Below are 23,671 nucleotides of genomic sequence, written 5' to 3' on the forward strand. Positions count from 1 at the left end.
GGAAGGCCTGGGTGAACCAGGTCTTCTACTTGGGCTTTGTTAGTAGGGGCATGTCCGGTGCATGTCCGTCCTCTTCGAGTGACCCCTAATTTTAAAACCGTGTCACCTAGTTCACCCAGAGGAAATATCCTTTCCACGTCCACCTTGTCAAGACTGTTCATAATCTTATACACCAATAAAGTCACCCCTCACTCTTCTAAACTCCAGTGGAAAGGCTTGATCGATCAACCTTTATTCATCAAATAATCCTTTCATTCCAAGTCCTCTCATAATAAAGGATAATATTCCATTGGCATTAATTACTTGCTGTATTTGCACATTAACGTTTTGTGACATACACAAGAAGACCGAGATTCAGCTGCACCATCTGATTCTGCAGCCATTCTGCATTTAAGTGATACTCTGGATGATGAGGCTGAGGGGAAGCATGTAGATGAGAAATAGAAAGGGGGCCAAGGATAGATCTTGGGGGATACTTCAGATATTGGTGTGGGGATATGGGGGTCATTGGAAGTGATGCTCTGGAGATGATGAGATCTTATTTGTCCCTTGAAGTGAAGATTGCCACAATTGTCATCTGGGGCGTTTGGTCGGGTTCTGGTGGGAATCTAGGTAACTGCGAAAGCTGGTCGTTCTGCAACGCTCTGTTGAAAATAGGACAGATTGAGTTTGAGGAAGGTTGTTGGCCTGTCCTGTGTCTCTCTGTCTCTGATATGTGCTTGCTTTTGAAGGAGGCTGCACAGTTTTTTATTTGGTTGTGCAGTGATCCTGGGTAAGCTTTTCCCAGAACTCTCATACGAATCAGAACTAAGTGAAGCCGTCAAAAGTTCAGAGTGCCTTTTGTAGCTTAGACTGTCATGAAAGTACACCCTAGACTTACTCTTCATAGAAGATTCACTTTGGTAAGTGAGTGTCAGGCAATCTGGCTAAATAGTCAGTTGTGACTATTTCACTATGACATAGATGCTTAACACCCTGACTCGAGTGAGCACCTTGGTGTCTGCTATTTGTCCTGCCACTGGATCTTCAGAAGTTTCTGAAGGTAGCTCAAGTGAATGTGGTTGAGCTTCTCTGCATAATGCCGGTACACTGTCCAAGTCTTACATATGTAGAGCAGAGTGAACAGGTCTATTGCTCTATAGACTTTCAGTTTGGTCGACACACTAGCTCCTCTTTGTTGCCAGCCTGATATTTGAGATATGCTGCAGGCCACTCTTGCTTTGGCAATTCTTGCGTGTGACTCAACATCAATGTAGCCAGCTTACCAGATAATGTGCAGCTGAGATAAGTGAACTTATCCATTGTTGACAGGTTCTGCTCGTGAACTTTCCTGGAGCAGGCTGGTATTGTTGGGAGTGTGATGGGAGGAATGCGCAGTTTATCTAGCCCCACTGCTCCACAGGGCGCACCATTAGTTTAAAAGATTAACTTGCTCACAAAAATGGCCAATTATCTCCCTTCGCTGTTGGACCGAGAATAAAAGAGACTTGGATCAGGCTTCTTTCAATAACTCAGCATGATGATTTAATATAAAACAAAACGCATTTTTAAAAACAAGTTGCATGAACTGGTCAATGCACAATTGTAATCCGAAAGTATAACTATCTATTCCTTTCTCTCACACACTCGAACAGAACAGACAGGTAGGGTCTCTGTAGAGATGGGAGATTGAATAAAAAAAACTTTATAAAGAAGGATATTCAGGGTTTCATCCATGAACTCTCAGGGTTTCATCCGGTCACTTTTATGTTTTTTAATTTCTTGAGCTTGGATGGAATTTGGGTGCTCTTCACGTCTTGACATCTTGAATCCATTAACACAATTGGGGAGAAATAATTTTCTGATGCAATAACCAGATGTGTTTCTTCAGCAATGTGTGTGTCCAGATGCCTGTGTTTTGTTAAGGGAGACTTTAAGCTGAGCCATGATTGTGTGAATGAATTAATAAATGAATGACGCACTTTCTACATATGTAGGAAAAGTGGTGAGTTCTTAAAACGATGGAGCTTTAGTTTAGAAGCTGTTGCTCGTTATGCTCTCCTTAATTTGCTCTGTTTTAATTACCTTTGCTCAAGAGTCGCCAGGTATCCTTTCGATACCGCCACAAGGTTCAAAACCCAATACTGATCCAAGACTTGATACACCAGTTAGTAAGTTTGAAATCAGTGCACATTTATTTACACACACAGTCAATTATTACTCATGCACAAACTCTACTCACTAAACTGCAACTACTACCAAAAGCCTATACTTAGCTTCAGGGGGCCCACTCAGTCAGAGGAACAATGGCCGTTGTCCGGTTCTGAGGCTGCTGGCATCGAACTGGTATAGAATAGTAGCTAGGAGCGCCTATCTCGTAGCGTGCGTTGACTTTAGACTTACTTGGCTGGTGCTTGGCGGGTCTCTCGTCGCTGAGAGCCAAGGCCAAGATGAAGGTGAAGAAGAAGAGAGCGATCTGTCTCTGGGGACTCCTCTTTATACCCCAAAGGGGCTTCACGCTCTTTATGGCGGTTCTTGAACTTGGCCCCAATTAATTGGACCATGTCCTAATCATTTGTATCGATTCTCTCCAATAAAGGGGTCGTTTCTCGATTGCTGGGCGGGTCCTAGGTGACCGTTGGCCTGCCTTTGTTTTAGACTCCACTGGCGCCGTGGGAGTCTGCCCTGGTACCGATTGCTTAAATGTTTCTCTTTTGTCCCCGGAGATAGCTCATTACTATGCTGGTGGCTTGTAGTATCGGTTTTGTCTGGGAGCTGCAAACTCCAATCCACAGGCGAACCTTGCGCCTGCTTGTTTTCTTAGCACTGTCCAATTTTCCCTTTACTCTTTGCAAGTGTCCATTTTGAAATCGGGACCTGGCCACCCCAGGTGGCTACAAAGCAGTGTTTATTAATTCAGAAATGTATCTGTGGCTTTAAAATACTTCCAAACGCAATTGGCCTCCAGCTCTATTTTTTAGGAAACACCTCAATCAAAAGTAGTTTTTGACTTCAGGGCAATACAGAAGCGAAGCACTTGCTAAGTTAGCCATTTTATGCCCACCGCAGGCTACTCTTAATGAAAAATGCCTCTCAGGAATGAAGCAATTTGCATTTGTAATCAGATTTACATTATAACAAAATTGCGTTGTCCAGCAGAGAATAGAGGGGTAAATTGTGCTGAATCACGGCCCCAGGCATGAATTATCAAGTGGAACTGCCCTTATTAGACTGTTGGTTCACCGGAATTACTGTCTTATTGAGATGTGTGCAGATGTACCCTCACAGCAGATATTGCACATTTATAAAATGCTCCGTCTTGTTCACCAGCAAACTCTGTCAATCTTTCATCTATTTTTAACACACAGAAAACGTATTTGGTCAAAATATTTGTCAGCAATCCTTGACGAGTAAACTTATCTGTGGTACTAAAAGGTTAATATTCTGGTATATTTCTCACTTACATCACCGAAGACATGTAATTCCAGAAGGGCTAGCATGGGACAGTTACTGAGGTATCAAGGAACAGGATCACCATATATAAACATAGGAATTGGGAGAGGAGGCAGCCCTTTCAGCCACTTGAGCCATTTGATAAGATCGTGGCTCATTTTTCTGTGTGGCTTTAACTCTACTTTCCTGTCTACCCTCCCCCATGTCATTTGACAAATATTCAATGACCCTCTGCTCCACTGCTGCCTGGGGAAGGGAATTGCACAGACTGACAGCCCTCCGAGAGAAATAGTTTCTCCTCAAGCCCGCCTTACATCGGAGACTCCGTATTTTTAAATTGTCCCCGAGTTCCAGTCTATCTCATAAGGGGATACTTGGAGTTGCAAAAAAGCGTTTGATAAGGTACTTAGAAGGCTACTTGAAAAGATAAGAGCCCATGGCTTTGGGGTAGTATATTATAAGCATGGATAGAGGATTGGCTAATTGATAGAAGATAGAGAGTCAGGATAAGAGGGGCATTTTTAGGATGGCAACCTGTAACTAGTGGAGTGCCTCGGGGATCTGTGCTGGAGCAATAGGGAAGTCTTGCTAAAAGTATACAAGGCACGAGTTCAATCACACCTAGGATACGATGAAAAGTTTGGAACCCTTATCTAAGGAAAGTTATACTGGAGGCAGCCCAGAGAAGGTTCACTAGGCTGATTCCAGGTATGGTTGAGTAAATTGGGTCTGAACTCATTGGAATTTAGAAGAAGAGGTGATCTTATTGAGGGGCGGCACGGTGACACAGTATTTAGCACTACTGCACCATGGCGCCAGGGACCTGGGTTCGATTCCGACTTTGGGTGACTGTTTTTGTGGAGTTTACACATTCTCCCCGTGTCTGCATGGGTTTCCTCTGGGTGCTCCGGTTTCCTCTACAGTCCAGATGGATTGGCCATGCTAAATTGTCCCTTAGTGTCCAAAGGTGAGATGGGGCAGTTGGCCTGGGTGGTGTGTGCTTTTGGTGCAGATTCGATGGGCCGAATGGCCTACTTCTGCACTGTAGGGATTCTATGAAGAAAACTCTTGCAACCTAGGAATCATTCTACTGAATCTTCTCTGCACTAATAATACGATGATGTCCTTTAAGTTAGGAGACTAAAACGGTACACATCACTCCAGTAAATCAATGGCCGGTAGAACTGTACCAAAATCTCCTGACTTTTATATTCTATTCCCCTTGCAATAAATGACAACATTCCATTTGCTTCCTAATCACTTGTTGTATCTGCAGACCAACCTCTTGTGATTCCTGTATGTACACTAATATATCAATAAAGTAGCTTTCCAACATTTAGGGACACCCATCAAGGCCACTTGAGCAAGATTGGAGGTACCCAGTACCATTGGAATCAAGCACCAAGTTTTAAAGCTTCAGCAGAAAGGGGGGCGGGGGCTAGTTTCTTTTCCATAAACTGTGATTCCGGTAAAATGGTGGATTCATGACTGTCTTTAAACTGTTTCATGCAATGTAACCCATCCTATCTTGCTTCATTGATGTTAACTGTTTATTCAAAGAACAAGGGAAAATTCAGAATGTAAATCACTTCATTGTATTTTTTAAAAATGTTGCACTGATAAGAACCCTGTTCAAGATCTCTTTTCTGTGGGTGTGTTTCCTTAAAGATTCCCCAGACAAAAACTGCAGATTGAGTTTCAAGGGTTGAAGGGGTGCTGGTGGAGCAATGTGCAAGAGAGTTCCACTTTACTACCCTGTATCGTGTAGTATGATTTGTTTGGTCATTGCACAGCATGTCAGAGCATTAGCAATAGAAATATAATTTGCGAGGGTCACCGGGCCTCGCCTTTTGTTTGAACCAGAGTGTGGCTATTGTCCTTCTGTCATAGAACATTGTTACTGGTCTGATTGGAATCATTGCTGTGTGGCCTTTGTGAAGGAGTTGAGTGCCTTTTGTTTATATTCCAGCAGAGGTGTTTGAGTGTGTTAGACCATAAGACATAGGAGCAGAATTAGGCCACTCGGCCCATCGAGTCTGCTTCGCCATTCAATCATGGCTGATATTTTCTCATCCTCATTCTCCTGCCTTCTCCCCATAACTCCTGATCCCATTATTAATCAAGAAATTAGTATTAGTCTGTTATTAAACCGTGTCTCGTCCAATTCTCTCTCTTTTGGCCTTTGAGTCCTTCATCTGAGCCGAATAAGTACAAATTGGATTAAACTTTTATTTATTTTAACTGGATTGTTTTGAAGTTTTGTTGTCCATTGACTTTTACACCCAGTAATTATATAGTAATATCCAGATTTGCAGTTTGCACACACATGCTAAGACTTGTGGTTTTGGTTGTGTATCAGAATTAAAAAGAAGTTATGTATAAAATTCCCTGATTGCTGTAATCGCTGGCCATAAATGTTGAACAGTTTACAGCTGTCCTTAAATGTGTTGTTGCCCCCAAATTTGCGCCCATCTTCCCTAGACTCATGTTTGAATCCCTCCAATCAGGTTTCTGACCTTGCCCAATGCCAAGTCACAAATGACATCCTGTGTTAGAGCAGTACAGTGGCGGGCACTGCTGCCTCACGGCATTGAGGACCCGGGTTCGATCCCGGCCCCGGATCATTGTCCATGTGGAGTTGGCATATTCTCCCCATGTCTGCATGGGTCTCAACCCAAAATCCAAAGATGTGCAGGGTAGGTGGATTGGCCGCACTCAGTTGTCCCTTAATTGGAAGAATTGATTTGGGTACTCTAAATTTATATAAAAAAACAAATAACATCCTGTATGATTGTGACAAAGATAACCTAGCCTTCCTTATCCTGCCCAACTTGCACCATTCCGTGCCAGCGCTTTTCCATTATCATCCGGCTGGGTGGGACTGTTCTCATTTGGTTCAATTCTTATCAATTTGATCGTAGCCAGAGAATCTCCATCAATGGCTTCTCTTCCCATTCCTGCACCGTTATGTCGGTATCACCAATCCTGCACCCTTATCTCAGCATCACCAATCCTGCACCATTGTCTCAGCATCACCAACCCTGCACCGTTGTCTTGGTATCACCAAGGATCTATCCTTTGAGCTCTCCTATTTCTCGTCTACCTGCAAAACCTTTGACGATCTCATCCAAAAACAGAGCATTACGCTCCACGTACAGCAGTGGTGGCTGACTCCTCATTCGAGGATGTCTAAGCTGCAAGTGATTTCAAAGGCCACACTTTTCACAGCTGAGCCATTTTATTATTGTGGAGGATGGGTATTTGTTGCTGCCCCATGCTCTCAAATTCCAGGCAGACTTCTGGAGAGCTTGGCAGCTACAATGGATGACCGGTACAAGATATTTCTCCGCTTTCCACCAAGGATCTCATTATGGCATAAGGAAAGCTCCCTCAGCCGGTATGGGGATTGAACTGTGCTTTTGGTGTTATTTTACAATCACACTCTTGGCCAACTGAGCTAACTGGTCCTTGAGTTTCCACATTAGAATTAGAACAGTACAGCACAGAACAGGCCCTTCGGCCCGCGATGTTGTGCCGAGCAATGATCACCCTACTCAAGCCCACGTATCCACCCTATACCAGTAACCCAACAATCCCCATTAACCTTATTTTTGAGGACACTAAGGGCAATTTAGCCTGGCCAATCCACCTAACCCGCACATCTTTGGACTGTGGGAGGAAACCGGAGCACCCGGAGGAAACCCACGCACACACGGGGAGGACGTGCAGACTCCACACAGACAGTGACCCAGCCGGGAATCGAACCTGGGACCCTGGAGCTGTGAAGCATTGATGATAACCACCATGCTGCCGTGCTGCCCCCTAATATATACTGAGATATATATATACTGATTACATCAATCTCAATCTCCCCACCACCTCTCTTGAACCTTCCACTGTCACTAAATTGCCAGACTTATTAAATGACATGCAATACTGGATAACCAGAGATTTTCTCCTAAATATTGGGAAGATTGCAGCAATTACTTTCGGTCCCGCCCACAAACTCTGCTCCCTTGTCAGCAATTCTATCCCTCTCCCTGGCAACTATCTGAAGCTGAATCAGACTCTTTGCAACCTTGGTGTTAAGTCTGACCCTGCGATCAGCTGTCAACCCATCATACGCTATCCCAAAAACTGCCTAATTCCATGTCTGGAACATCACCCATCTCTGCTCTGCCTCAGCACTTCCTGCTACTGAAATCCTCATTCATGTCTTTGTTCGCTTCAGACTGACTATTCTCATGCATCCCTTGCTGGCCTATCGCACTCTACCCCCCCATAAACTTGAGATCCTTGTTTTATAATGTCTGTTGGGACATTTAGTTCCGTTAAAAGTTCTATGTCAGTGCAAGTTGTTGTTGAATTCACCCCAGCAAAATTCATTTTATAATTATTTCAGGGATTCCGGTAATATATTGTGTCATCTCCTTCCCATATTTTCATTATGGGGAGGTGAATGAGCCCTTTTTAAAAAAAAATAAATTTAGAGTATCCAATTCTTTTTTTCCCCAAGTGAGGCAGCAGTGCTAACCACTGTGCCACAGAACCGCCCTCAAGGTGAATGAGTCTTTTGTTGATTTGTATGAACTTGGTCTTCTGATAAATCCAGAACATTTGTTTCAATGGGAGTGTCAGAGTCACCGGGGATGTATGTAGTGTGTGGTGTATTTGGGTTGGTTCAGATTGTTCAGATTGGTGGCTGAGCTTATTTGGGTTGATGCTTGTTGGCAGAACATTAATTGTCTGTAATTAGGTACTTCACAGTGATGTGTTTATAGGGACATTCACTGAATTTGGCTGATTCTCTGCACTGTCACTGCTGTTTCCCCCCAGCCATGTGTACAAAATCCCTGAAATGACAATAGATTTCAGTTTGTGGTCCCTCTGTTTAGAGTTGGAATGTGATGTGTACTTGCAGCTGTCTGTTACAGCCAGGTACCTTAGATCAATTCAGATTGTTCTAGTAGCGGAAACAGCCAAGTAGCCCATGAATGAAGAAGCTCGAGGACACCAGGTTGACAGTTTCCCATCAAACACTCCTAGCCAGGCACAGCACAGTCACATCTGCCCTGTCAAGCACTCCTGGGGAAGGTGCAGTACGGATTAAATGAAGAGTAAAGCTCCTTTTACAGAGAGGATTCGATGGGTGTCAAATCTGAGATTGCAGAAAATGTGGGAATTGACATATCTGCTGTATGAGAAGACAATTTAAAACCTGACTTTTTAATGAACATGTGTTAATGGTGGAGTTGCGACAATTTGTCATAGCATTTGCTGTCACAAGCATTTCGTTAAAAATATTGAGTCCTATTGGTAACCAAGGTTACGCCTACGTGGGCTGCTTGCTGATACCGTGATCCATCTTTTGTTAAATGCGAAGGATGCTATTGCCTATGGTCACATTCGATGTTCAGCTAATCGGATAATCTGATGCTGCCTTTGGGAAGAGGGGAAGTCCCCTGCAATTTAATGTCTTATTCTTCTTCACTGCTTATTGAACAGCTAAATTCTGAATGGATGAGAAGCAATCCAGAGACTGGTACTTGTGACAGTATTTTTGGGAGATCGGTTTTGGATTGCTGTACTATGAGGTTGTCTTGTGACATCTTACTACCGAGTAATATATAGTCCATTGTTTTCAAAAGGTTTAACCGGTTACTAGCCAGCTTGCAAATTGCAGCCATACAGAGCTCTTAGGTGCCCAGTAATGACTTGAGTGTAAATATCTGAATCCTGCACTCTGATAGGAATCCAGGATGTGTGTCTTTTCAGTTACTGTTCAATCTTCTTCCCTTGTTCGTTCCCCTTTTTTCACTCCTTCCTGTCCACAGTTCATCTCGCTCCCTTCTCGAAAGGGGAGAACACTTTTAAAAAAAAAACACACAAGTAAAACCTTACATTTTCTGGACTATTGACTAATCAATGGCCTGATCAGTTTTTACACTTTCATCAAAGGTGGGAGATGTATTTGTCAGACTTATCTGGAGGCATGTTGCTGTTCATTTTGTTCCCTTTTCTGGAGCGTACAGTGCAGATAGAGTGGGTGCTGTGTGCAGTGATGTGCAACATGTTTAACATAATCAATGCTTCATAGTTGCAAAAATGCTTGCCTTTCCACCCTCCACACTTGAGTAATACGTTAGCAGTCTAATGGATTAATAATGAATGATCGTGGTAGGGTTGCATTTGTTGCTCAGTTTCAGATGTCTGCCATTTGCAAATAGCTTTTTTAAAACGCAAATTAGTGACGCAAATCTTGTGAAGTACGACAGGTGGAAAGTGTATACTCAATTCGTGTTCAATCATTGCTGCATAATTCATAGGATAATGTACGATTGTGTACATAATGCATATTGATAGACTTTTGAAAAATGTACTTTCTGTGGTTGGAGATTCTTTGATTTATAAACCCTGAAACAGGGTTGTTGTTGACTAGACGTTTGAAAGATTTCACTGTTGAACTAAGTGATGATGGAGATAAGACTCTTATAAGACTGTTATTCCTCCTTCAGAGTGAAGTCTTGACCCAGGGATACCTACCCTACCAAACCTTGAAGAGCCAGGTATGAACTGATTAAAGTGAAATTTCATTAGTTTCTAAAATGAAACCTTTTAATGAAACATTATCTATTTTACTGCTACCTGTTCAGCCTGCATGTTTCAGTTTTCAAACTAAATTTGATTAATGTTTATAGGAGTGCTATGATCGTTACCATTCAAATGTTATTTGTTAAAGTTGATATGTTTGTTGCCGGATGCATTTAATTAAATTCTGCTTTGTCTGACAAGTTTTTCCTCTATGAAGACATTACTTCTTGTCAAGTTCCATAGATGCTCCTTCCTGCCTGCCAAAAAAACTTGCATTTAAACTGTGCCTTTAAAGTAAAAAAAAAACAATGTGCTTTCCAGCGAGGGAAAGGAGAGAGAGCAGAAAAAAAAGATGCTAATTGAACCTATTTTGTCTCTACTTAACTGCTTTAGCATTGACAGTCCATCAGTGGTCAGATCTAGGAGTGTTAACCAACCTTCCCTCCTCTAATCCAGGAAACTATACCACCAGTAATGCTGGTATAGTTAGCTCAAAAGAGACTGAATATGGAAAATCTTGTGGTCTGTGAGGTTCACCCACTCACTACTGAAATCAACTAAGTCTTTGGGATTTGTTTAAATTTCATGTTTTTTTTTCTTCCATAACTGTCATTGTGGTCAATGGCTGCTGCTGCAGAGGACAGACTGCAGTAAAGATTGACGTAACCGCGAGGAACGGAGACCTCCTTCGTAGCGACAAGCTCATTGCTATCTCTAAAAATTAAAAACTGGACAAAGACCTAAAATGGCTGAATCTATGTCTGCCTGTGACCTTGAACATAAGGGACCGCCCAACAGTATCAGAGAAACTTGAACCACGTTATCCCTGGAGAGCCTCTAATCACCCTCCTGTGGGCTGCACAGAACAAATTTAAAGAGAACTGTACAAAGGCATTTCATAACCCAGGCTGGTCAACAGGAATCTGCTTGTTTGCTCAGACAAAAGGACCCACAACCTTCCTTTTGATTCTTAATGCTTAAGAGATTGAACAATCTAAGAGTGATAAACATCCCTGGTCACGGACAGTGTGGAGAGGTGGTAGTCTGGCTTGTGGAACCAGAAATGTTGTCTTGCGGAACTGCAAAATCTCAGTCTGTGATTTAATAATAACCTTTTATTGTCACAAGTATGAAGTTACTGTGAAAAACCCCTAGTTTCCACATTCCAGCGCCTGTTCCTTGTTCTGCATCACAACATCCAGGTTTGGCCTGACAAGTGGCAAACTGAACTGGACTAGCCAATTAATACTGTGGCTACCAGGGCAGGTCAAAGGCGAGGAATCCTACGGCGAGTAACTCACCTCCTGACCCCTCAAAGCCGGTCCACCATCTACAAGGCACAAGTCAGGAGTATAATGGAATACTCTCCATTTGCCTGGATAAGTGCAGCTCCAGCAACCCTCAAGCAGCTCAACATCATTCAGGACAAAGCAGCCCCGCTTGATTGCTCCCCCTTCCAAAAACATTCAAACCACCACCACTGACGCACAGTGGCAGCCGTGTGTACCATCTACAAGATGCACTGCTGAAACACACCAAGGTTCCTTAGACAGCACCTTCCAAACCCACAATCGCTACCATCTCGAAGGAGGAGCAGCAGATACCTGGGAACCCCACCACCTGGAGATTCCCCTCTGACTCACTCACTACCCTGACTTGGAAATATATCGGCCGTTCCTTCACTAGTGTTGGGCCAAAATCCTGGAACTCCCTCCCTAACCGCACAGTGCATATACCTATACATCAGGGACAGCAGCAGATCACCCCCACCGTCTGAAGGGCAACTAGGGATGGGCAGTAATTGCTAGCATAACCAGTGACGCCCCATCCCGTAAATGATTTAAAGAAAATAATCCAGGTATGTTAGAAAGCTAAGAGGTTTTCAGTAAGTGAAAGTAGGGGCGTTGAGACAAAGAACAATAGGGAGGGTTTGTGATAAATTAGGATATAAAGAATAACAAATGATCTCATGATATATAAGCCATTGGGACAAGTGAAGAAGCAATAATGTGTTTCGAGTAGGTGTGACTGGCTGGGTTGCAGATTAAATCTGCTCTTCCCTCCACCCTGTCAAAGACGTCCCAGTTTGCCGTTCTTTGCCCCATTCCCTCTTTTCACTTGTTGAAAACCTGATGCGTTTCCAACTTGAAGGTCACGGACCTGAAACGTTAACTCTGTTTTTCTCTCCACAGATGCCGACTAGCCTGAGCATTGTCAGCATTTTCTATTCTTGTTTCAGATTTCCAGCCTTTGCAGCATTTTGCTTTTCTAAGATTAACTGCTGGATAGAATATGAGAAAAGCATGTTGTGTGTTGGATAATTATGCAAAATGGGGATCAGCAAGGGAATCAGATTTGAAGTGGAGAGATGTGAGAGAGGGTTTTAGCCAGTGGTGGTGCAGAATAAATCAATGAGGGATCTAACTGTAAACCATAGATTCTGGAAGGTGGAGGAAGATTTGCTTTAAACAGGTAAATTTTGGGAATGGTTTTGAGGTGGGTCGATGCTGATATTTAGGGAGGGAGTTGGCGTGTCGGGCCAAGGTAGCTGACGGCTTTGTCACTACTGGCAGGAAGAGGGTGGTTCACAAAAACAAACCAAAGGACGTGGGAAAAGTTGTTGAGGTGGTTTTGGGTGTGGTGAAACTTATTTGGAGATTTGGGGGCGAGTTTAAATTTAATAGACCATTGGTTACTGTGGATAATGGATTATACTTGATTCTGATTAATATGGATGCAAAAGTTTGAGTTCATGATTTAGATTTAGATTTGGGTTTATTGTCCCGTGTACCGAGGCACAGTGAAAAGTATTGTTCTGCATACAGTCCAGGCAGATCATTCCATATATGTAAAACTATAGGACATACGATAGATACACAATCTAAATACATAAACACAGGCATCAGGTGAAGCATACAGGAGTGTAGTACTCAGTAGAGAAGATGTGTGGAGAGATCAGTTCAGTCCATAAGAGGGTCTGGTGACAGTGGGGAAGAAGCTGTTTTTGAACCTGTTTGTGCGTGTTCTCAGACTTCTCCTGCCCGATGGAAGAAGTTGGAAGAGAGTGAGTAAGCCGAGTGGGAGGGGTCTTTGATTATGCTGCCCGCTTTCCCCAGGCAGCGAGAGGTGTAGACAGAGTGAATGGATGGGGGGCAGGTGATGGACTGGGCTGTGTTCACAACTCTCTGTAGTTTCTTACAGTCTTGGGTCGAGCAGTTGCCATACCAGGCAGTGATGCAACGAGATAGGATGCTTTCTGTGGCGCATCTGTAAAAGTTGGTAAGAGTCAATGTGGACATGCTGAATGTCCTTAGTTTCCTGAGGAAGTATAGGTGCTGTTGTACTTTCTTGTAGATTAGAGGGGGGGGGGGGGAAGAGAACAAAACTTAAAACATAGTGTCCAACATTCAATGCGATTCTGCAATCTGACAACACTTGCTAAACAATCCTGAGTATGTTATGAATTACGCTGAAAGCCAATTTAAGATTATCAATAGGGCTTGCAGTGTGGCTTACTTATGCATGCTAGTAGCAAAAATAATCACACACGCGACTTTGTCCGTTGCAGACAGGAGTACTTTCACACATAGGGTCTTTTTCAACTGAGCTAAAAAAAATTTTTTTTTACAAATTTAGAGTACCCAATTATTTTTTTTCCAATTAAGGGGCATTTTAGCATGGCCAATCCACCTACCCTGCACATCTTTTGGGTTGTGGGGGTGAGACCCACGCAGAGACGAGGAGAATTACAAACTCCACACGGACAGTGACCCAGAGCCGGGATTCGAACCCGGGCCCTCAGCGCCGCAGTCCCAGTGCTAACCACTGCGCTGCCATGCTGCCCACCAAACTGAGCTAAAACTTGGGGGAACCAGCCATTCCTTGTTTCATCCCCATGACAGTGCCTTGATCAATCAGTGTTGACCTGCCTGACTTAAATTTGAACAAAAGCTTGGCAGTTAACTGTTCCCTGGTATATTCTCCATGGCAATGTCTCTACCAATCAGAGTTCACTTGCCAACCTCCAACCAAACAGCTTCTTATGCAATATAAATTGTTGCTCCCTTTAGTGTTGGTATTTTTGCAAACTGTCTTGAAGAGTGCAAGATGAAAAGCTGCAGCAGCATCTTTCCTTTTTTTCATTAATACTGAAGTTCAGTATTGTCAATTTAATGTGATGAATTTTGTGGCCGTTTTCTTCCCTTCAGATGAGCAGGATACAGAGATGATTGACATATCTCCGTCACGAGGAGCAGTTGGAGTTGTTCAACTGAAAATCGCATTGGCATTTGGCCACTTAACCAGCATTGCCCACTTCACTGTTGAAGTAGCGACCGCCAAGGATTTTCACTTAGGAACAGTGCGATACAATGTACTTGGACGTATTTAACAGACTGTAGAGAATAACCAATAGATAAGAATGTATTCAAGGCTGGAGCACACTTTAGGGGTTTGGATTATGCGAAACTGGTCTCTGGCCTATAAATTTTCTGTTTCCTTTTTTAAATATGTACATTTATTAATACTTTTACAGAAAACGTTACAAATTTTCCAAACACAACTGGTACAGTACAGAACAAATATTCTCCGCAGATGTAAGAACTGAGAAAAGCAGGCTAAATTCAGAACAGTCCTCAAGAACTAGAGCCTCTATTTATAGACTGGACCAGTCAGAAAATGAGAGGGAAACGATATGGCCAAATAAACATAATAAGACAACATATCAAGATGCACACCTTTATTTATGTATAATGGGATCACGACTTACAATCTGGCTCGTGGGAAACCTTGCAGGAGCAGGCTAGATAAAGCGGAACTTTTAAATCTGAGATTGGGGTCCCACACTTTCCGGAATGTATCTGACTTAGAACGGATCACAGATGTCAGGAATTCCATAGGGATACATTCCATGGCTATTTTATGCCAGTTTGGAATTGAAGGATACTTGTCACTGATCCAGGAGCAGAGGATATTTTTACGAGCTGCAAAAGTTAGGGTGCTGTACAGCCTTTTTTCATTAACGTCAGTAATTCTCCCACCTGGAAGACCTAGAATTAGGAACAAAGGATCAAATTCTCAGGCCTTGTCAAATATCCCCTCCAGCTCCTTAACTACACCAGACCAATAGGATTGAATATTGGCACAGGTCTATATGCAGTGAATGAATTCACCCTCGACTACCAGACACTTTACGCACTTAGGGGATATAACAAGATCAAACCTGGGCAGCACGGTGGCACAGCATTGCTCCCTCACGGCGCTGAGGTCCCAGGTTCGATCCCGGCTCTGGGTCACTGTCCGTGTGGAGTTTGCACATTCTCCCCGTGTCTGCGTGGGTTTCGCCCCCACAGCCCAAACGATGTGCAGGGTAGGTAGATTGGCCACGCTAAAATGCCCCTTAATTGGAAAATGAATGAATTGGATACTCTAAATTTTAAAAAAAGCAGGTCAAACCGGATTCAAACTCTGAGTGATATGCAAGCAGTGCAGTATATTTCACTGAGTCTCCTTCATTCTATTGCATACTAAAATTTAATTGGCATAATCCCATATACTGCCCCATGTCACCTCATCAATATCAGTTGCCAAGTCTCTTTCTCAAGACTGCGAATTACCCAATGTTCTGACACCGGATCTAGAACACAAGGTATCATAAAAACTGCCTAGGCACCTCCGAAATCAGGATTTGTTCCATGGGGGAAATAGAAGAGTCAAGATGCAAAGTTGGTTTGTTAAGGATAAAGTCTCTTAAGTTGCAGATATTTTATAAAGGAGTGTCTCGGAATGTCAAATTGCTGGCATAGCTACTCAAAGGATGACAAGGAGGCACCACTGAACATATTTCCCAGCCTCCCTATCTCTCTAAATCCATGGTCCATAAGACCTGGTAGGAAGTCCCTGGATGGGCGAGAGAGAGCGGAAGTCAATTTAGATCTCCCTTCTAATTGATGGGCCATCTTCCACACACATCATTATTATTAATGGTTATAGGATTTTCGCACCGAGCAGAACCCGATTTAAAGTCTCTGTAAAATAACAATGCCTGTAAAGTAAACACCAACTGATCTGCTTCAACATTGAGCCAAATGAAAGTTGGGTCCTTTCTAACCCAAACATTCACAGCCTTATTTTCAAATTCTTCCTGAAATTGCCCCACTACTCCCTATCTCAACCCTTAGATATCTGTGGTCCTCAAGTTCTGGCCTCCTATACAACCCTAATTTTAATCCCTGGTGACTAGGGGCTTCTCACAGTAACTTCATTGAAGCCTACTTGTGACAATAAGCTATTATTATTATTATTATTGACAGCTGTGCATTCGGTTGCCTAGCCAGTACGTCCCTATACCTCTCTGCCTCTCGATCCCTCTCCTTCAAACCTCCTGCTTTGATCAAGCTTTTGATTGCATATTAATATCTTCCGTGGCTCAGTCTCACATTTTGTGCCGATGAAGATGTTTTTCTATATTAAAGGTTCGATATAGATGTGAGTTTTTAATGTAGACCACAGAAAAATCATAGACATTGGTTACTTAGAGATTTATTATCACATGTTCAAATTTCTCCTTTTTTTAAAGAAATATTTTTATTGAAGCATTTTTCATATATACAAAAATACAAAAGCCCGAATCTCGTCAACAGGTAACAAAACTAACAACCCACCCTCCCCATCAACTCCACTCAACAAGCCTCAACCCCGCCTCTAACCCCAAGCCTGCCGCCTACTTTTTCCTTTCCCCCCAAATAAAACAAAGCACCCGTAACTCTCCTCCCCCCCCCCCCCCCCCCCCCAATTCACTTTTTTTAAAATTCAGAGTACCCAATTCTTTTTTTCCAATTAAGGGGCAATATACTGTGGCCAATTCACCTACCTCGAACATCTTTGGGTTGTGGGAGTGAGACCCACGCAGACACAGGGAGAATGTGCAAACTCCACATGGACGGTGACCCGGGGCCGGGATCTGACTCGGGGTCGGGATCAAACGACTGCGCCACCATGACACCGCCTCACCACTTTAAGGAAGTCAATAAACAGCATCCACCTCAGGGTGCGCCCCTCTTCCACTCCACGAATGGCCAACTTACTTTTTCCAGATGCAAAAATTCTGCCAGGTCTCACACACACCTTCTCCATTGGCGGCTCCGAGTCCCGTCAATTCAACAAAATCCGTCTCTGGGCTACCAGGGAGGCGAAGGCCAAGACATCGGCCTTTCTCCCCACCTGAACTCCCAGACCTTCTGGCACTCTGAATATCGCCATCTCCGGACTCAGAGCCACCCCTACGCCCAGAATTCCGGACATTACATCCGAAAACTCCTTCCAAAACCCCCTCAACATCGGACACGCCCAAAACATATGCACATGGTTTGCTGGCCCTCACACACACCGGCCACACCTATCCACCATCCCTTCAGAGAACTGGCTCATCCTCGAGACTGTCATGTGGACTCTGTGCACCATCTTAAACTGGATGAGGCTTAACCTCACACACGACAGGGAAGCATTAGCCCTCCGCTGGGCTTCCCTCCACACCCCAACCCCCAACTCCACCCCACTTGTGTCTGACCTCCTCTACAGGAACGTCCTCCCTATCCACCAGCTCTCCATATATATCCGGCACTCTCTCCTCCCCAGTGTCATCCTCGGGCAACAACTTGCCTTTCAGCACCGGAGGTGGCATCTCCGAAAAGGACGGCACCTCTTTTCTAACAAAGTCCCTCGCCTGCAGGTACCTGAACCTGTTTCCCTTGGGCAACTATTTTTATTTTTTTTCATTACTTTATCTGAGTTACAAAGCCAGAGTGCGGACAGAGGCGAACCCCTAATCCAGCTCCTTGCCTGCTCCAAAAACCAATTCAAATTGAATCCAATTCATGGTCCCCACAAAGGAGGCATACCAGATCTGAGCCAAAAGTCTCAATCTACGCTCAATCTTAGCCAAAAGGCCGAGAAGCGATCCCTTAGACAACTATTACACCTCATCAAGCTCCTCCAGGCCTGCAAACTTTCCTCCCACAAACAAGTCCCTGAAGTGCTCCATCCCCACTTGCCACCACCCCATTGCGTCCAACCCTGTCATGAACCTATGGTTGTCACATATCGGCGCCCACTGGGGCTGTTTAGCACAGGGCTAAATCGCTGGCTTTGAAAGCAGACCAAGGCAAACCAGCAGCACGGTTCGATTCCCATAACAGCCTCCCTGGACAGGTGCCGGAATGTAGCGACTAGGGGCTTTTCACAGAAACTTCATTTGAAGCCTACTCGTGACAATAAGCCATTTTCATTTTCATTTTCACAGCACAGAGAAATCAGGAGGACAAAAAGGGGACATGACATTGTCTTGGCAGATAAGGCAAAGGAAAATCCAAAGAGCTTGTACAGATACATGAAGGGCAAAGGGGTGACTAGGGAGAGGGTAGGGCCTTTTAAGGATAAACAAGATCATCTACGTGCACGTCCGCAAGTGATGGGAGAAGTCCTCAATGAATATTTCTCATCCGTTTTTACTGTTGAGAAAGACAGGAATGTCAGGGAAATTTGGGGAATAAAAAGTGGAAATAAAAAGTGATGTCTTGAGGAGTTACATATTACAGAGGAGGTGCTGGAGGTATTAAAGCGCATTGAGATAGACAAATCCCCGGGACCTGCTGAAATGTATCCCAGGACGCTGTGGGAGGCTAGGGAGGAAATTGCCGGCCCCCCAGCTGAGATATTTGAATCATCGACAGTGACAGGAGAAGATTGGAGCGTAGCAAATGTTGTGCCCTTGTTTAAGAAGGGCTGTAGGGTTAAGCCCGGGAACTACCGACCGGTGAGTCTTTCTTCTGCAGTGGGTAAATTGTGAGAAGGTATTCTGAGGGAGGGGATCCTTTGACAAGATACCGCATGGTAGGTTGTTGCAAAAGGTTAAATCTCACAGAATCCAGGACAAGGTAGCCAATTGGATACAAAGTTGGCTTGGCGACAGAAGCCAAAGGGTGGTTGTTGAGAGTTGTTTTTGAAACTGGAGGCCTGTGACCAGCGGTGTGCCTCAGGGATCGGTGCTGGATCCACTGTTATTCATAATGTATATTAATGATTTGAATGATAATGCAGGAGGCATGGTTAGTAAGTTTGCAGATGACACCAAGATTGATGGCATAGTGGATAGTGAAGAATGTTATCTATTCAGTGGGCTGATGAATGGCAGATGGAGTTTAATTTAGATAAATGTGAGGTGATCCATTTTGGGAGATCAAATCAGAGCAGGACCTACTCAGTTAATGGGAGGGAGTTGGGGAGAATTACAGAACAAAGAGATCTTGGGGTACAGGTTCATAGATCCTTGAAGGTGGAGTTGCAGGTGGACAGGGTGGTGAAGAAGGCATTCAGGGGTGGAATGTGGCGCAGTGGTTAGCACTGGGTTGAGGACCCGGGTTCAAATCCCGGCCCCGGGTCACTGTCCGTGTGGAGTTTGCACATTCTCCCCATGTCTGCGTGGGTTTCACCCCCACAACCCAAAGATGTGTAGGTTAGGTGGATTGGCCATGCTAAATTACCCCTTGATTGAAAAAAAAAATAATTGGCTACTGTAAATTTATTTTTAAAAATAAAAAAAATAAGGCATTCAGCATGCTAGGTTTTATTGGCAGAATATTGAATGCAGGAGTTGGAACGTCTTGTTGAAGTTGTACAAGCCATTAGACATTAGTCAGACCAGACATGCCTACAGCGCTGAGGACCCGGGTTCGAATCCGGGTTCGTGTGGAGTTTGCACATTCACCCTGTGTCTGCGAGGGTCTCACCCCCACAACACAAAGATGTTCAGGTTAGGTGGATTGGCCACGCTAAATTGGCCCTTAATTGGAAAAAAATAATAATTGGGTACTCTAAATTTATAAAAAAACAGCTAAAAAGAACGCGGAAGAGATTTCCGAGAATGCTCCCAGGACTTGATGGTCTGAGCTATAAGGAGAGGCTGGATAGGCTGGGACTTTTTCCCCTGGAGCTTATGGAGGCTTAATTAGGGGTGATCTTATAGAGGATTATAAAATAATGAGTCAACATCTTTTCCCAAAGGTAGAGGAGTCTAGAACTAGAGGGAATAGGTTTAAGGTGAGAGGGGAGAGATACAGAGGGGAAATTTCTTTGCGGGTGGTGAGCATCTGGAACGGGCTGCCAGAGGCAGTGGTAGAGGTGAGTACAATTTTTTCCTTTAAAAAGCAGTTAGACAGTTCCATGGGCAGGGTGGGTATAGAGGGATATGGGCCAAATGCGGGTAAGTGGGACCAGCTTAGTGATAGAAACTGGGCGGCATGGACAAGCTGGGCCGAAGGGCCTGTTTCCATGCTGTAAACATCTATGACTCTATGCCTTCCAGTCCGAAGTATTGCCTGCACTGGTTCCAAAGTTGCAATGCTGATATCACCACCGGGCTCACGGAGTATCGGACCGACGAGAACAGCAGAGGCTCCAAGAACAATGCCCTCAAACTGGCCCCCCTACACGATGCCGCCTCCACCCGTCCCCAGGTCAACCTCCCCTCCATCGCCCATTTCCTCACCGTTATGATGTTTTCTGCCCAGCAGTAATTCAACAGGCTCGCCAAAGCCAGCTCCCCCTCTCATCGATCCCTTCTCATCCCTGGGGCCTTTCGCCAACCTCAAAATCATCCCATACACCTTTCTAAAAAAGGACTTGGGCATAAAGATGAGGTTTTGAAACACAAACAGAAACTTGGGCAGCACATCCCACCTCTTGAAGTCCACCTTCATGCCCTCCGCCAATCGTACCAAGTTCAACTTATGCAGCTGGGTCCAACTCCGCACCACCAGTATCTCGAGATATCGAAACCCCCACCACCTGGAACGTCAATTCCCCAGCCTCCTCTCCTACCCCTGCCATTAATCAGGAACACATCGCTTTTTTCCATATCAATTTATAGTCTGAGAAGCAGCCGATATCCCCCATGACCCTTCCAAAACTCCCCACCAGGTTGGAAATGTACTCAGGAGGCCATCTGCACACAAAGAGATCCTGTGCTTGACTCCTTCCTGCTCAATCCCCCTCGACGCCCTGAGCGACACTGCCAACGGCTCTATCGCCGAGATAAAAAGCAGCAGGGAGAGTTGGAACCCCTGCCTTGTTCCCTGGTGTAGCCCAAAGTCTGAACTAATCCTATTTGTCCGGTCACTAGCCTTCGGCTAATGATATAACAGCCGAACTCAATCCACAAACCCCTGCCCAAACCCAAAGGGACCTAACAGATACGCCCGTTCACCCGGTCACCCGGTCAAACGCCTTCTCTGCGGCCATTGCCACCACCACTTCCTGTCTCTCAGAGGGCATCATACTAACGTTAAGCAGCCTGGTACATTCGCCCACAGCTGCTGCCTCTTCACGAACCTCGTCTAGTCCATTCCTATCACACCCGGCACACAATCCTCTATCTGCGATGCCAACAACTTTGCATCCACATGGTGGTGCAGCGGTTAGCCCTGCAGTCTCACAGCGCCGAGGTCCCAGGTTCGATCCCAGCTCTGGGTCACTGTCCGTGTGGAGTTTGCACATTCTCCCCGTGTTTGCGTGGGTCTTACCCCCACAGCCCAAAGATGTGCAGGGTAGGCGGATTGGCTGCGCTAAATTGCCCCTTAATTGGAAAAAATGAATTGGGTACTCAAAATTTATTTACAAAAACCAAAAAAACTTTGCATCCATATTTAACAGCGAAATCGGATAGTATGACCCACACTGCTCCGGGTCCTTGTCCCTCTTTAAAATCAGTGACAGGGATGCCTGCGATAATGTGGGGGGGGGGGGGGGGGGGGAGGAGAGAGAGAGAGAGAGGATGGAGGGGGGGGGGGGAGAGAGGACGGGGGGGCGAGAGGAGAGAGAACGGGGGGAGGGAGAGGATGGGGGGGAGAGAGAGAGAGGACGGGGGGGGGAGAGAGAGAGAGAGGACGGGAGGGGAAGAGGACGGGGGGGAAGAGAGAGGACGGGGGCGGGGTGAGAGAGGACGGGGGGGAGAGAGAGAGGACGGGGGGGGAGAGAAAGGATGGGGGGAAGAGAGAGAGAGGACGGGGGGGAAGAAGAGGGAGGACGGGGGGGGGGGGGGTAGGACGGAGGGGTGGAGAGGACGGGAGGGAGGGGGAGAGAGAGGACGGAGGGGGGAGAGAGAGGTCGGGGGGGGAAGAGAGAGAGAGAGGACGGGGGGGGGGGGGGGAAGAGAGAGAGAGGACGGGGGGGGGTGTGGGGGGTTTGGGGAGTGCCGGGGTTTGGGGAGTGCCGGGGTTTGGGGAGTGGGGGGTTTGGGGAGTGGGGGGTGCCGGGGTTTGGGGAGTGCCGGGGTTTGGGGAGTGCCGGGGTTTGGGGAACATAGAACATAGAACAGTACAGCACAGAACAGGCCCTTCGGCCCTCGATGTTGTGCCGAGCAATGATCACCCTACTTAAACCCACGTAACCCGTATACCCGTAACCCAACAATCCCCCCATTAACCTTACACTATGGGCAATTTAGCATGGCCAATCCACCTAACCCGCACATCTTTGGACTGTGGGAGGAAACCGGAGCATCCGGAGGAAACCCACGCACACACGGGGAGGACGTGCAGACTCCACACAGACAGTGACCCAGCCGGGAATCGAACCTGGGACCCTGGAGCTGTGAAGCATTGATGCTAACCACCATGCTACCGTGAGGGGTTTGGGGAGTGCCGGGGTTTGGGGAGTGGGGGGTTTGGGGAGTGCCGGGGTTTGGGGAGTGCCGGGGTTTGAGGAGTGGGGGGTTTGGGGAGTGGGGGGTTTGGGGAGTGCCGGGGTTTGGGGAGTGCCGGGGTTTGGGGAGTGGGGGGGTTTGGGGAGTGCCGGGGTTTGGGGAGTGCCGGGGTTTGGGGAGTGCCGGGGTTTGGGGAGTGCCGGGGTTTGGGGAGTGCCGGGGTTTGGGGAGTGCCGGGGTTTGGGGAGTGCCGGGGTTTGGGGAGTGCCGGGGTTTGGGGAGTGCCGGGGTTTGGGGGGTGCCGGGGTTTGGGGGGTGCCGGGGTTTGGGGGGTGCCGGGGTTTGGGGAGTGCCGGGGTTTGGGGAGTGCCGGGGTTTGGGGAGTGGGGGGTTTGGGTAGTGGGGGGTTTGGGGAGTGCCGGGGTTTGGGGAGTGCCGGGGTTTGGGGAGTGCCGGGGTTTGGGGAGTGGGGAGTTTGGGGAGTGCCGGGGTTTGGGGAGTGGGGGGTTTGGGGAGTGCCGGGGTTTGGGGAGTGGGGGGTTTGGGTAGTGGGGGGTTTGGGGAGTGCCGGGGTTTGGGGAGTGGGGGGTTTGGGGAGTGCCGGGGTTTGGGGAGTGGGGGGTTTGGGGAGTGCCGGGGTTTGGGGAGTGGGGGGTTTGGGGAGTGCCGGGGTTTGGGGAGTGGGGGGTTTGGGGAGTTCAGCGTTTGGGATAAAATTTGAAGACCCAAGACTCTACTTGAACAATAGCAAAATATAAAATATTATCTTTTGTGGGCAGGTACCTATGGGTGTTCTGCTGGAATCTCAGTAATTAGGATGTTGATTTTAAAAACTGGATGAGTCAAATTGGGTATTAATAAAAATTCAAACAATGCAATTTCATACTTGAAACTCTCCAGTTTTATTCTTGTCACGCGATTCTGAATTAATGCATGTCGCAGTGCAGACTC

The 23,671-nt window shown here is 45.9% G+C and overlaps 1 protein-coding gene across 2 annotated transcripts in view; it reads left to right on the plus strand.

Moving 5' to 3' along the window:
* The first annotated feature begins 8,955 nt into the window (after positions 1–8,955).
* Positions 8,956–23,671, plus strand: part of LOC119956312 (RNA binding protein fox-1 homolog 1-like) — a 229,362-nt gene continuing 214,646 nt past the window's right edge. The window contains exons 1-2 of one of the 2 annotated variants that reach the window (XM_038783414.1): positions 8,956–8,974; positions 9,948–9,998. Coding sequence is in view for 1 of the 2 variants with exons in the window: in XM_038783412.1 (XP_038639340.1) it covers positions 9,601–9,609; positions 9,948–9,998 (60 nt within the window). In the remaining variant the exon portion in view is untranslated. Of the gene's footprint in view, positions 8,975–9,585; positions 9,610–9,947; positions 9,999–23,671 lie in introns of those variants that run through there. The other variant, XM_038783412.1, reaches the window with a different exon arrangement.

This window comes from Scyliorhinus canicula, chromosome 23 (assembly GCF_902713615.1).
Source record: "Scyliorhinus canicula chromosome 23, sScyCan1.1, whole genome shotgun sequence".
Classification (NCBI taxonomy): Eukaryota; Metazoa; Chordata; class Chondrichthyes; order Carcharhiniformes; family Scyliorhinidae; genus Scyliorhinus; species Scyliorhinus canicula.